This window comes from Artemia franciscana, chromosome 15 (genome assembly GCF_032884065.1).
Source record: "Artemia franciscana chromosome 15, ASM3288406v1, whole genome shotgun sequence".
Lineage (NCBI taxonomy): Eukaryota > Metazoa > Arthropoda > Branchiopoda > Anostraca > Artemiidae > Artemia > Artemia franciscana.
This window is the reverse complement of record NC_088877.1, coordinates 42,070,803-42,086,532: the sequence shown is the minus strand read 5'-3', so window position 1 is coordinate 42,086,532 and position 15,730 is coordinate 42,070,803. Positions and strand designations below refer to the sequence as shown.

The following is a 15,730-nucleotide window of genomic DNA, read 5'->3' as shown; positions in this document are numbered from 1 at the left end:
GAATTTTACCTGGGGTGGGGGGAATTTTACGCGAGGGGGATTTTCCGGCATGATTTGAAAAACGCTCAAAGAATAATTGAAAACTATTTTTGTCTGAACCAGGAACAAGGAGTAAACTTAAAACGAACAGAAATCCATTCTTTGTTTGAGGGGGGGGGGGGGTGCCCCTCTTCAATCCCTCGCTCTTTACGGCAAATTTTGACTTATTGCCACAATTCTCTCAAAACAACTCCTAAACCACATGGGCCGTTTAGTTGGAATTATATATTATTTAAGCACTAAAAATGTTAGTGTAATGAGCGAAAGATTGAGGAGGAAGAAGCCCTCATCATATAAAGAATATGTTCTGTTCGTTTTTAGATTTAGTGTTGCTCTTTATTTTAAATCGAAAAACCCGGTTTTTTTATTTATAACACAAAGAGTCCACTTTGCTCTTTACTCCTAAGAAATCGACAATAACTCCTTCATAATCCTGGAATAGACTAAAAAGAGTTCCAAAGGAGACAAATTTTTATTTTCGAAAATCGCAACAAGAAGATATTTCAGCAAAGGCGGTATAAGAAAGAAAGAGTTGCCATGCTACTCACAGGAAAATAAATTGTGCGAAAAACTTAGAATATTCCAGCAGACTTTTTTAGATCTTGCTGTTTCCAGGTAGGCAGTTTTGCAAATTCTTCTTTAGTCATTTTAAACGCTTCTTTAAAATCTTCAATCGTCAAGTACGTCTGGAATAGACAAAAGAATTAGTGTTTCTTCTAGTTTTCTTTATTCAGAAAAAATAAGGATATTAGAAACAAAATACAAAGAACAACATAAAAAAGAGTAATATCGCAAATGTACCTCAGGTGGGGCTCGAGTCTTTGACACTCGCACTCTTGTTATTATGCTTCTGATTTTTGACCATGTTATTATACTTCACTCTTGATTATACAGCTGATTTCAAATAGATAAAGACTTCAAATAGAGCAGAAAAGCCAGCGAAGCCAGTTATTCACAAGCAGAAAAGCCAGTGAAGGCAGCTTTTTGCTAGCAGAAAAGCCAGTGAAGTATTTTGCTGGCAGTAAAGTTGATAAAGACAGGATTTTGCTAGCAGAAAAGTCGGTGAAGACAGCAATTTACTATCAGAAAAGACCATAAGGCCTAAGCTGTGGACCATAGTGAGCAATGTGAACAGTAGGTGACTTAGCCTACATTTGTTAAGTCTGAGGACCATCTACTTGCAAGGCAGCTCCGCCAGCTATTTTGCCAGTATAGCAATTTTCTACGAGAGGGAGAGCTTGCGAGGGGGTAGATTTCAGCAATGGGAATTTCCACGGGGAGAATTGTCCACAGAGAACATTCGTCAAATACTGTAAAAAGTAAAAAAGCGAACGTTATTAATAGGCGGGATACTTCCCCCCCGGGGGAGAATTTTTCGCCGGGGAATTTTCTGAGGTTTTTTCTGCAGGGGCTAATTTTCCACGGGGAAAATTTACTTGAACTTGATCAGCACCAAAATTTACATGAAAAGGAGACCAGCACCGCCAGGAGGGACTGTAAAGTCCAATGCTACATTGTTTGCGTTTTACATATATATTAATTGCAATTTAAGAACACAAGAAATGATTATGGGAGAAAATTACATCAAACAGAAAGAAAAAACTCCTCTAGACTTAGCTAGTACAAATGATATGTGGGTCTTAAATAAATCAAAGCTAGGTAAATGAATGAATTCTTTGAGATTTTGAGAGTGCAAGGTGCCAAAATAAGCATAAAAATCTATGTTGAGGAGAGTAAGTCACTTACTCTAGGAATAAGTGATGATGAACTGGTGATGTTACGTAATGGGAAAAAAAGATCAAGATGATCCATTTGGGACCAAAACAAAGATACATTTCCCCGACTGGGATGGGACAGAGGTCATAAGAAACAAATCCAAGAAATTCCAAGGTATTTCATATTATTCCAAGAAATTCAAACTTTTTCGGAAGGGTTTAACAGTGACGCTTTGAATAGATTGGGGTAGAAGAAGAGGGTAGGCAGCTGTATTAGCCTCAGACGGCTCCGTGCTCTTGTGAGTTATTAGTAACCACCGTAGTATGCATACGAGCAGAGAAAGTCCGTGTGAGGGCATATTTACAGGGATTAAAGACTTGTTCGAAAGGGCCGACGGCTCGAACAATATCCTAATCGTTCGATATCCTAATCGATACCCTAATATCCGCTACGGCGGTTATTAGTAACCGCCGTATCATGTATACAATTAGAGAGAGTCCGTGTAAGGGCTAGTTTACAGGGATTAAACGCTCGTTCGAAAGGGCCGAAGGTCGAACAAAATTAGGGAGGCAACAAAATCCTAAAACTAGAGCTGACAAAGCAGGCTATTTCATGGTGTGTGGTCGTTTTTACCAACTGAGATTTATATTTCGGTAAAATTACCATATTAAGGAAATAAAAATGCGGCATTTCGCATTTCAATTTTACAGGTTCACAACGTATTTCACCACGTGCAGTCTTATCTCTTTTCTTCACTTACAAGATACTCATTTTCCTAACATTCTCTTTATCATCATATAAACTCAGCTTTGAGTAAACATGTTTGAGGTGTCCTTTGCTTGAGGTATCCTTCCTCCTCACCTCCCAAGAAAGCCGCAATACAATATCTTATATCAAATAGCTTTCACTTTTATTAATTACTTGCGAATTAAGCACACTTTTAGTTTTTTTTTATATATTATATATAAAATAATATATATTATTTTTATATGTTTATAAACTCTCTCTCTCTCTCTCTCTATCTCTCTCTATCTCTCTCTCTCTCTCGCTCTCTCTCTCTCGCTCTCGCTCTCGCTCTCTCTCTCTCTCTCTCTCTCTCTCTCTCTCTCTCTCTCTCTCTCTCTCTCTCTCTCTCTCTCTCTCTCTCTCTCTCTCTCGCTCTCTCTCTCCTAATTTTTCTCCTGTGAGAATTAATAAAAAACAAAACAAATCAAAGCAGATAGACATATAAAGTAGCATAAAAGCGATCGTTACATTTTGACAGCAATAAATTCCCATAAGCAGACAATACAAAACAACTTTTAAATCCCAGAATATTGGATGAACAGTCAACACCACGAGTTTTCCCCCACATTGATGGTCACATCACCTCTTTCTTTGTTGCATCTACTCCATAAGGTAGTTTTTCAGGATCTTTTTCTTTCAGTACTTCAATAGGATATACTGATCCTTCATACCCACTCTTTGAAGTCATAATAACTCCACTTGGGTCACTTTGGGCCATAGCTTGTTTGACGCCTTCAAAACCGCTCTGTCCCTTTAAAAATACACAATAATACACAAACAGTTAATCCTGTAAATGAAAAGAATTGCAGTAACTTTTTTTGGGGCAGGTTTTCTACCTTTTTTTTTAAATCCCGGTTACTCTCTCCGAAAAATACATACAGTATTCGAAAGTTAAATGACATGGCAAATATCAAAGATTATATTGAATTACCTTACAATTATATGTTGCATGTTCAAGAGTCAGTTACCCGACAATCTATTTATATGCATAGAAAATGGGACAGCAAAGAATGTTGTATATTCGAATGTTTTACGTAGTTAAAAACATATATATATATATATATATATATATATATATATATATATATATATATATATATATATATATATATATATATATATATATTGAAGACCAACAAGTCGGCAACCAACCGAAACAGACGCCCACGCAGAATTTTTTTTATCCCAGTCAGGCTTTTGAAAATCTGGTAAAAATAACCATTGAAACGATGAAACGATTTTTATGCCAGTCAAGCTTTTGAAAATCTGGTAAAACTGATTGAAACGATGAAAATGACGAAACAGTTTTTATGCCAGTCAAGCTTTTGAAAATCTGGTAAAAACGATTGAAATGATGAAAATGACGAAACGAATTTTATGCCAGTCAAGCTTTTAAAAATATTGATACTTGAAAAATTGAAAAATAACGATACAAAATCATTTTTCATGTATAAGACTGTAGAATGGCATAAGACCCGTAATAACGCTGAATTACGCGATCCGGATACAACTTTTCCGGATGGGTAGAATCGCTTTTTATGGTACAATTCTGAACGGTTATTTTAGACCCACAAAAAGTTGACAGCAAGACAAAGTCAAGATTCTGCTTATAAGATCTCTGAACCATTAAAGGGTTTTCAATACAATTTTACCAGCACCTGGAGTCTATAATTCGAACACAGTGTATTCATAATATTTGGCACATTTCCAAAGCTTTTGCAACTGAGGCAGTTTGGGAACTACGCCATTGCTCCAGCTTGTCATACCCTATTTGACCAGGTTCAAGGTAGGATTATCTAGTATCCAATGAAAAATCCAGAAAAACGTAGATTGTAAAGAGACTTTGGCAAGATTTTGTTGACAAAAGGGTATTTTAGAAAAGGATTGCAGAAGAGTTTGATAGGCTTTCGATAAATTTAGTCCCCTTCCCGACAAAAACCAATAGAAGTGGCAGTCCTACCTATCGCTGGATAAAGCTTTGTAAAGTCTACAAAGCTGTTCGTTACTTTGATATATGTACCCCAAGGGTCGCTACCCTTTGAGCCCTACGACGGATGAACAGGAGTCCCCAAAAATGAGGCTTCATTCACTGCAGTGTCAAAACCAAGACCTGGATAAAATACACATTACCCTTAGATATGTTAGAAGACTAAGCTAGCCATAGTACAAACAGAAGTTAGTTTAGTTAGTAAAAACGAAAGGCAATTATTAATGGGTCAAGCAGCATTTTAGCAAAAGCCAATTAGGGTTGCATAGATATGGCAATTTGGGAACTGTAATTCCAACCAAAAAGACGTGGTAAGGGATTCAAACCTATGTCCACGCACAGCAGTTAAAATTCATGCAAATTTACAATTATTTTCGTGCAAAAGAAGACACTTGCTAGCACCATTGTAATTATATTCATATTAGTGGGTAATTAGTGGGTAAAAAAAATGATACTTCAGGTGGTTGAAACAACTAGCTGTAACTGATTTTCCAAAACATGATTTACTGAAGCTGTATGCTTGGTTTAATATCTTTTTATGTTTATAATTTGTTTATGAATTTCATTTTGCAAATTAAACTTCTTGATGTTTAACTCAATATTCCAACTTAGCTATTAGATGGTAACCTATATTTGGTCGCTTTTCTTTTGTTTTCTTTTTCTATGAAGCGAATCATACAAGGAACTTGCATGGTCATACAATGAACTTTTTTTCACTTGGTGAAACAAAATTTCACAAGAGGGAGTAAAGATTGATGCTTGGAACAGATTGGGGTGAAGGAGGAGTGTGCCCCTATGTGTTGCCTCAGCAGCTCAGTATTGTTTCTAGCAGTGGCAATAGAAACGATAGAGAGAGAACAGGAGATTGGGATGTTTTACGCAACACAAGTACTTCCAGGCAGTAAAAACCAAGCCATAAAAATTGGTTTCACCTTTTTTCTTTCCTCTTTTGATTTTAGATTTTTCCCTTTTATTAAACCTTACTGTTTAAATCTTTTTGAAATCATGCAAGTCCCTTGTATGATTCGCTTCAGCTTTGTAAACAAGGAAGTGTTCAAACTCTTTTGACTTTGACTTGGGCAACTTTGGTGAAAGTAAAGGGGTTTTCAGTTCTAAAAGATAGATGTACAGGGTCCTTCAAGTGAAGAGACAAGAAGCCTCAAAATTGATGTAGCTCTTTGGCTCCTCAAAGATCCACTTATTAAAGGCTGCTTTTTCAGGCTTAAAAAGCCTATCTTCACTTTTAAATTAAAGAATAGATTTCTATTTATTAGAATGCGGTCTATAATATACACTAAGGCATTAAATTTTGCCTACCATTCTTGACCCCTAATTGGTTTCACCCAATTTCAGGCTACCTTTTAGGCTTAAAACCAACCTGTTCATGATGACTAAAGTTTACAATTCTCTTTATTCAATATTCACTGAATTATAAGTTGTACCTAACCCAAGCCAACCTCCCTTGTTTAGCTGAAGTACGTATTTCCCTTTATCAATCTGCAGTGTAAAGCGTGCTATAATAATTCATATAATGAGTCCTCGCAATTAAAAGCCAAAAAGAAACTAAATTCACGTACCACTGTTGGTACCTAAAAGGTTTCAGCCGTTAAACACTGCCTTTTAGGCTCAGAAAGCCAACCTTTTCAAGTTGACTAAAGTTTATAATTTCTATAGTCAAAATTCACTTAATTCGAAGTTCTACCTAACCCAAGCCAACCTCCCCTTTTTAGCTGAAGTCTGTGTTTCCGTTTATCAAGCTGTGGTGTAAAGGGTGCTATAGTGATTCATATAGTGAGTCATTGCAGTTAAAAGCCAAGAAGAAACTAAATTTACGCACCACTGCTGGCACCTAAACGGTTTCAGCCATTAAATACTGCCTTTTAAGCTTAGAAAGCCAACCATTTCATGTTGACTAAAGTCTTTTTCACAGCTGACAAAAAGTTGAAAGAATAGAAAAATTAGAATACCCAAGGTTAGAATATCATGATCAAGATTAGAATATTGAAAACTACAGGGATTACAGTGGTCAAATATAGTTTTGAAGCATGGGCACTCCGAAAAACGGATGAAGATTTCATAGGTGTTTTCCAAAGAAATTGCCTGCGGATTATCCTGGGTACCCGGCTGACTGACCGTATTTCAAACAGTAGGCTGTGCGAAAAATAGTTTCAATCCCGCTTTCTAAGGCTATAATGAGAGAAAGCTTAAGATGGTTTGGGCACGTTCTGCGGATGAAGGATGACAGATTATAGAAGATTGTCCTTTTTGGCTAATCGTCAAGGGATGAACGGAAGTCAGGTCGTCCGTGGTTGGAGTGGGAGGATGTCATAAGGAAAGATTTAAGGGAGTGGAAACTTCCTGGGGGGTAGTAAAGAGGGAGGTTTTGAATAGATTGGGATGAAGGGGGAGCGTGCGTAGCCGTATTTACCTCAGGTGGCTTGTTGCTGTGGTGAGTTGTTAGTAGTAGTAGTAGTTTATTCAGAAATCACTTAATCCAAAATTATGCCTCACCGATGCCTACCTCCCCTTTTTACCTGAAGCATATATTTCCCGTTATCAAGATGCGGTCTATAGTGGGTTATAGTCATTCATATAGTTAGTCACCCGACTCAAAAGCTATGAAGAAAATTAAATTTACTCACCACTGTTGGCCCATCAAAGGTTTCACCCGTTGTAGACTGTCTGTTAGGCTTAAAAAGCCAACTTTCTCACTTTGACTAAAGTTTATATTTCTTTAAATTCAAAATTCACTAAATCCGAAGTTCCAAGTTATTGTTTCTCAACTAACCCACCTAAATAAAAGGCATCTTATTTATTCTTTTTATTACTGCCTGCTCAACGGCATCTCTTAACACGACGTGTTGCCATTCCAACTACTGTTTAATATTTCACTAAAAATGTATTACTTCTATTCTGGGAATATACTAGAACTTTTAGTAGAAACACCAAAACGAAAATCTTGTTTCCATGCGGTGTAGAATATTGACCACCTCAAAAATTTTGAAAAAAAAAATTGGAAAATTTCAAATGAAAGTTCTTAAGCCGAACTGGCCAGACATGAAAGTTGCTTTGATGTTTCAAAACAGCTTCTTTTCCCTACGTGGATCAGTAGCGACAATTTTATTTATTATTATTGATGGTGGTTTTATTTGTTTTTAGTTTAGTGTTTTTTTTCTTTTTATCTTGTGGTGAGGACGCCTAGTTTGGATACAGGCGAAATATCCGCGTTATTTTAGTCTTTCCTTTCTACTGGCCGTAGTCTCGTTTGAGGTTTTTTTTGTGGAGTTTTATCCCTCTTTGTTGTTTATTGAAAATTTCAACAAATTTGAAAAAGGAAATTAATATTGTGTTAGTCCTGTGGTGGCGCAGTGGATTTGACCTTAGCTTGGTAATACGGGACCCAGAGATCAAATCACGCTGCAGGAATGCACTGCAGGGCCGACACAGGGACCTTAGTAGTCAAGAAGCGTCGTTAATTCTTAAATCTATATATATAAAAATAAGTTGTCTGTGTGTGGATCTGTGTGTGGATCAGGTGACGTCATGTTTGTCCGCATATGACGTCTGAATTATTTCACACTAATACAAAAGAAGAAAAAAACTAAAAAAGGTAAAAACTACAAAAAAAACTAAAAGAAAAAAAAAACTAAAAAAGCTAAAAACTAAAAAAAACTAAAAAAGGTAAAAATCTAATAACTAAAAAAAAACTGAAAAAAATAAAAAAAGGCAAAAACTACAAAAAAAATAAAAACTAATAAAAAAACTAAAAAAGCTAAAAAACTAAAAAAACTAAAAAAAACTAAAAAAAGGTAAAAAACTAAAAAAAACTAAAAACTAAAAAAGAAAAAAACTAAAAAAAGGAAAAAACTGAAAAATAAAAGAGAAAAAGAAAACTAAAAAAATATGAATAAATATATATAAAAATAAGTTGTTTGTGGGTTATGTCTGTCTGTCTGTCTGTCGAGTGACGTCGTGTTTGTCCGCATATGACGTCTGAATTATTTCACACTAATACAAAAGAAGAAAAAAAACTAAAAAAGGTAAAAACTACAAAAAAAACTAAAAAGAAAAAAAACTAAAAAAGCTAAAAAACTAAAAAAAACTAAAAAAAGGTAAAAAACTAAAAACTAAAAATCTAATAGCTAAAAAAAAACTGAAAAAACTAAAAAAAGGCAAAAACTAAAAAAAAACTAAAAACTAATAAAAAAACTAAAAAAGCTAAAAAACTAAAAAAACTAAAAAACTAAAAAAGGTAAAAAACAAAAAAAAACTAAAAACTAAAAAAGAAAAAACTAAAAAAAAGGAAAAAACCGAAAAATAGAGAAAAAGAAAACTAAAAAAATATTAATAAATATAAAAAATATAAATATAAATATAATATAAATTAGCAATCAACAAAGCACCGAGACACAAATGACGACCGGGACACAGGGAGTATAAATGACGACCAGGACATAAGTAAAAAAAAAAACTAAAAAAACTAAAAAAATGGTAAAAACTACAAAAAAACTAAAAACTAATAAAAAAACTAAAAAATCTAAAAATCTAAATAAACTAAAAAAGAAAAAAAAGAAAAAAGGAAAAAAATAAAGGAGAAAAACAAAACTAAAAACGAATGTATATACAGACCGGGACACCGGATACAAATGACGACCGGGACACAGGGATATAAATGACGACCGGGACACAGGGACACAACTACAATGGGGACGCCGGGGGGCACAGGGGGATATAAATGACGACCGGGACACCGGGACACAAGGAATATAAATGACGCCCGGGACACTCAAAGAGAAATCACAGACTGGAACACCGGGACACAAATGACGACCGGGACACAGGGAATATAAATGACGACCGGGACACAGGGACATAACTACAAAGGGGACGCCGGGGTGCACAGGGGGATATATAAATGACGATGGCGACTCAGGGAATGGTCGATTAGCAATCACCATCAACAAAGCTCAAGAGCAATCATTAGAATCATGAGGTATAGATCTGAATACGGATTGTTTTCCCATGGACCATTATATGTTGCATGTTCAAGAGTCGGTAAACCTGACAATCTATTTATATGCACAGACAATGGGACAGCAAAGAATGTTGTATATTCGCAAGTTTTACGTAGTTAAAAACATATATATATATATATATATATATATATATATATATATATATATATATATATATATATATAATATATATATATATATATATATATATATCTATCTATATTCACAGGTGGGACATAGGGACACAACTACAATGGCGCGTAACTAATATGGCGCGTAACGACTTACGCGCGCAGGGGGGCTTGGGGGGGGGGGCGCGAAGCGCCCCCACCAACTAGGTGTTGGGGTGGCGCGAAGCGCCACCCCAACAGCTAGTAATAAATAATATTGCGTTAGGAGATCACGATCTAGAAATGGAGCGAGGAGGCAAAGAGTTCGGAAATATTAAAATTTTATAATGATGCAAAAGTCGATTTTGGGCACAAGTCCTACATTAAGCTGATTTTACCAGGTAGATATTTTACTTATAGTTCAGCTAAGGATAATTGCCTTCCAATGAGAGCAAAATTGTAAACGTCTGTTAAAAGAAGACCTTTTGAAGACGACAGATGTATTTGCGAACTTTGAAAAGATGAAGAGAATGATTAACCGGTGCCAGGGAACTTTCCTCGATACAAAGAAAACAAAGAATTGCTACTTTCAGATAACGTCCGCACAAATTATTTGTAGAACAGTGAGGTATCTTAAAAATGTGTTTATTAGAAGAAAGTCTTAGTTTATTGATTAACTGGAGTTTTTCATCACTGTGATCAATTCATGCAATTTCTTTGTTGTAGAATTTTGAAAAATTAGAGACCAGTGGTGTATTTTGTGTTCTTTGTGTTTTTTTGCACATTACATTTTGTTAGGGTTTACGCTTTATATTATATTTTTGAAAGAAAGCCAACAATTTATTTTCCTTGCGAGGGGGGCGTCTAAAAAGAAAATTGTATTAAAGAAACGAAAGACTAAAGAGTCTTTCCACAGAGCCTTTAGTTCAACCATTGCAAGATTTTTTTTATTTTAGGCATAATTGGAGGAGGCAGTAGAAGAGGTTAGAAACCCAGGAAATCCACAGAGCCCCTAAATAGTTCTAATAAATAGCATGCAAGAGGACAAGATAAATGTGCCTCAAAAAAGGCTGGGATGAAAAATGACTGAAACTGTGGGGTCTCTAGAGGAGGTTATAGCAGAAACTTTGAGGAAGACTAGACAGAGGAGAAGTGTTTACCAATTTGGTAAATACGCGGTTTATTAGGGTAATGTATTAGTAATTTGTGTAAATTTAAGGGGCCAGGAGACCCAACTCTGTATCTACTACAATTTACAATGCAAAGCAAAGTGATGATTCGGGAAAAGGGTTAGCATGTCAGCAACTAACTAAATTAACTAATTAATTACTAAGCAATCAAAATATTAATTAAACTAAATTAATTGCAAGCTATGACTTTTTTTACATACCAAAACCAGTGCTTCCTTTTAAAAGCAAAATTTCGCCTAGAATCAAGAAACGAAATTATTAGTGCATAAGAACATTCCAGTTCAATTAAATCCCATACCTCCCATAATAACGCCTTCTGGGTCTTCAGCTCTTATCTGCTCGATTATATAATCCACTGTCATTCGCTAAAAACAAATCATCAAAACGTATTGTAAAATATTGGAGATAAATAGTAATTTAAGCCAAAAAATAAGTTAAATATAAAAATACAAAATATACAAGGAAAAATATAATATAAGAAATATGAAATAATTAAAATAAAGTTTGAAAAGTGTGAAATAATGTTTGAAATAATGAAAATTTAAAAAAAAAAAATAATAAAATAAAACTTTAGCGAAAATGTAAAAAGTGAAGAACAAACAAAATTAAATAAGAACAAACCAATAATAATAATGAACAAATAAAAAACAACAAAATAAATTAAACTTTTTCGTTGTTCCCTGTTTTCTACTATTTTATGTACTTATGCCCAAAAAAAATCAACCTTTCGACTTTTTATCTATGAAACTGCGAAATTTCACAATAAAACACTTTAAGTTCCCTCCAGGAATGTACGCTGGAAATTGTTTGGTGGGGTAAAGTACCATAATATTCGTAAAATATAGTTTATGCATTAAAGAAAAAAACATATAATAAATTTTTTTAATAATACAAAAATACTAACTGAATAAACACTCAACTCCTAAATATTCTCACAAATAACTGAAAGTCCAACAAAAATTTAGTTAATATTAAAATATTAAGTATATTACTTAGATATCAAAAACTAAAATATATGCAATTTATCGCCCCGCTTCAGATGCAATACAATAAAGTGCTATAATCATTAATTAATCCAAAAAAATAACATACAATTTCGCTCAAATTTAAGGCACATGTTGTACACATTGCATGAAATTATATGATTAACAAAATACCAACTGGTTAATAATGATGTATAAAAATAAATATCCCTAGGTATTATCCTATAGAGGTATATCCCTAGGTAATAATATCACTAGGTATTACTGTCAGTGGCGTAGCTAGGACGGGGAGGGGCAAGAGGGTATGGCAGCCTCCACCCCAACTTATGAAGGGACACTAAACTGAGTTTTTGTTTATATTGTAGCAGTGATGGTAGAGGGGGTCCGAAAAATCGAAGTTGTCCCCAGGCACTGAAAACCTTAGCTACATCTCTGATTACCGTTCAAAGCACCGGCAATCTCAGCAGAAATACAATTAAGGTTTTTTATTTAACGGATTTCTTAAGCTGCATCAAATGATGCAACATAGAAGATTATAATATATTACCACTAAAATAAGATACCAACTGAATAATAATGAATATTTAGTGATTATATAATAAATGTTATTTCAAGCATGAAGAGTCCCGTAATAATTTAATCGAAGCTTTTTCTATAGGCAATTATTTAGTTTACAACGAATACGAGGCGACACCACGAAAACCCAAAATTTAGCTATAAAAATATAACCAAAAGAAATAACCAACATTTTGTTTAAATGTAAAAAATACTTTTACATACTGCATGATTTCATGATTTTAATAAAACAAAATAATAAGGGGATAATACTTATATGTTAAAATAAATGAAAACTAACCTCCCACATTTTGTCGTCCCAAGCACCAAAGAAGCCAGTAAACGTCGGAGGTTCTTGTCCTTGTCTTATTTGGACAATTGGGATGTCTTTTCTTCCACTAGGGTCTGTTTTCAAATATTCTTGTGCCATTTGCATAGCCCGTTCTCTTTCTGTCTTGTTGGACTCAGCTCCAATCCAAACATAGATGGTAGTGCAAGCATCAAGTACCATGACATCATCAGGGACAAGGTCGTTCTGGTTGAACTCAATGATCTCTTCGGCTAAAAAAGGTTTAATAGATAAAATTTATTAAAATATGTTCAACAAGAAATTGAAGAAAATTAAAAGAAAAGAAGATTTTTAAATCCTCGAAAAGAAGAAAATTAAAAGAAAAGAAGAATTGAAGAAAATTAAAAAAGAAGATTGAAGAAAATTAAATTAAATCACAAAGGAACAAAAACAAAAAATTGTGGCCTGGAAAGATTTTGAATATTCCGGCGAACCTTCATGGCAAAAAGGAGTGAAATTTTATAAATTGACAAGAGAGAAAAAACAAAAATTGCGACAAGCTGATAAAAAAACAATGTAAGACTGAAACCAACCGAAACAGAGGAACCAAGACAACCATAAATCAGAAAGGTAATTAGAAAGAATTGAGTTCTAAAAGAGCCAAAAAATATACGTCTAATATAAAACCAAATATTTTAAATTAGGTATTATAAAGTCGCCATCAAAAAGTATTTTTCCCAGATTCATGTCTACGGTGTATTTAAATAAAACAGGATAAATTATGCATCCCTGTTCACACCACTTTCAACATAAAAAGGCACAGTTTTTTTTCCAGCACCCTTAGTCAATTTGCAGTGTTCATAGTTGGGCTTCAGCAGCTTTACGAATCCAACCGTCTGCAATAAAATCTGCAAATTCATCAGAAGACAAAAATGAATTCGTAGTTTGTATATTTTTTTTTTTGCATTTGCACTATTTATGCATATTACAACTAGTTTTATAGATTTCGTTTCGTCCCTATTTTTTGATTGTCTACTTTTAGGTCAGATATATTATTTTAGTTGTTCTTGTTTCTAGTCTAACCTTGGATTCAAAATAGTTAGTTTCAAAAATCAGCGTAGATTCCTTCTTAGAAGTTTACTGCTCGTTTTTCTACTACTACTACTAATACTACTAACAACTCACTGCAGCACCGAGCCACCTAAAGGCCAGCAGAGCCATGCACGCTCCTCTTCCATCTAAACCTACTGCTGGCTATAATTTTACTGCCGGTTTTCTACTACTACTACTACTAATAACAACTCACTGTAGCACCAAACCACCTGGAGATGGGCAGAGCTACGCACGCTCCTCCTCCATCCAGATCTATTCAATGCCACCTTCCTTACAGCCTCCCAGGAAGTTTCTGAAATCCAGTATTTCCTTAAATGATTCCAATGATTCTAACGAAGTTTGGCAATTTCTGGTAATTATATACCACATCCAATAAATAATCTTGCACACATATCTAAAATGGTAATTAAATTTTACTTGTATAACCGTTTATTTTACCACTTTAAGTCTCTTATTTTCATAGCTGTATATTTTTGACTTTGGTTCTATTGTTCGCAGTTTATTTCTCGAATTTTAATCAAATACAATTATTTCAGTCTCAGCTTTTCATCCGATCCAATTTTGAAACAGAAAAATGATTAGTCTCAGAAATCCACTATTTAAGCTTTTTGTTTCTTAAAATTCCGTTTCTTTTTTTCCACATTTATTTATTCTATCTCTGAACTTGCTTCAAACCCTTGAACACTGAAAAATTCGTCAGTGAAAGACTGGTAGTGCCGTACTGAGGTCTGGTAATTTCTGGTAATTATACAGAAAATCCAATAAAGTAATATTTCACAAAAATCTAAAATGGTAATTAAATTCAGCTTGTATAACCGTTCGTTTTACCATTTTCATTTGCTTGTTGTCACAGCTGTAAATGTTTAACTTCAATTTTGCTGTTCATACATTATTTTTTAAATATAATCAAATATGATTTATTTCAGTTTCACCTTTTTATTTGATCCAGTTTTGAGACAAAAATGGTTAGTTTCAAAAAAAGCTTTTTAGCCTTTTTATTTTTTACTATTCCACTTTGTTTTTCCAACTTGTATCAATTTTATCTTTGAATTTCCTTCAAGCATTCGAACACAGGAGAATGCGGTGGTCAAAGCCAGGTAGCTTGCACCGAAGGGTGGGAATTCCTGGTAATTGTATAAAAAAAGATAATAAAACAATCTTTCACAAAAGTCTAAAATGGTAATCTTACCATTTTCATTCGCTTGTTACCGCAGCTGCAAATGTTTAGCCTCAATTCTATTGTTCGTAAATTATTTCTTAAAAAACAATCAAGCATAATTATTTAAATTTCATCTTTTTATTTGATCCAGAGTTTTAAAACAAAAAATAATTAGTTTCAAAAATTAGCTATTTAATCAGGCTTTTTATTATCTTTCAATTTCCTTTAAGCATTTGAACACTGGAAAATGCGAAGGTCAAAGTTTGGCAATTGTTAATTAGGTTTAATTTTTTCGCCTTTAGTTTCAAACTTTATCTGATCCATTTTTGAAGCCAAAATTTGTTTTAAAAATCGGAAAATTCGACTTTTTATAATTATAATATTAGTTTTTGAACCCTAATTAATTTTACCTTTAAACTTCCCAGAAGCATTAGAGCACTGGAACAGACGAGGGTCGAAATCCGGTGACTCGTCAGCCAGTATTTTGTTACTGGCGTATTCACCTTTGCCGCCAATGGCTTCCCAGAAATCATCTTTTTCTTGTCCTAAAAGGGAGATCGGTTATTAGAGTCTGGAAAATTTCCTACACACTTTCAGCAGGGGCATCAAATGTAGCTTGTTCATGCATGAGATACTAATGATCGTTCTAATTGGTTAAGTGAAAACAAATACAACCCTAGGTATTTTAATAAATTGTAAAGAACTGGGAGTCGAACTTTTAATAAAACTGCCAGATTCACAAACGTTTTCTTCCAATTGAACTTTTTCAAAATTTTGCTGTTTCAGTG

General features: G+C 34.1%; 1 protein-coding gene across 1 annotated transcript in view; it reads right to left on the bottom strand.

Annotated features, from left to right (window-relative positions):
• Positions 1-492: 492 nt before the first annotated feature.
• Positions 493-15,730, bottom strand: part of LOC136036495 (advillin-like) — a gene marked incomplete in the record, with an annotated part of 128,196 nt that continues 112,958 nt past the window's right edge. The window contains 4 exon segments of the mRNA XM_065718766.1: positions 493-725; positions 3,125-3,292; positions 12,683-12,942; positions 15,353-15,487. Of these exon segments, the coding sequence (XP_065574838.1) occupies positions 612-725; positions 3,125-3,292; positions 12,683-12,942; positions 15,353-15,487 (677 nt within the window).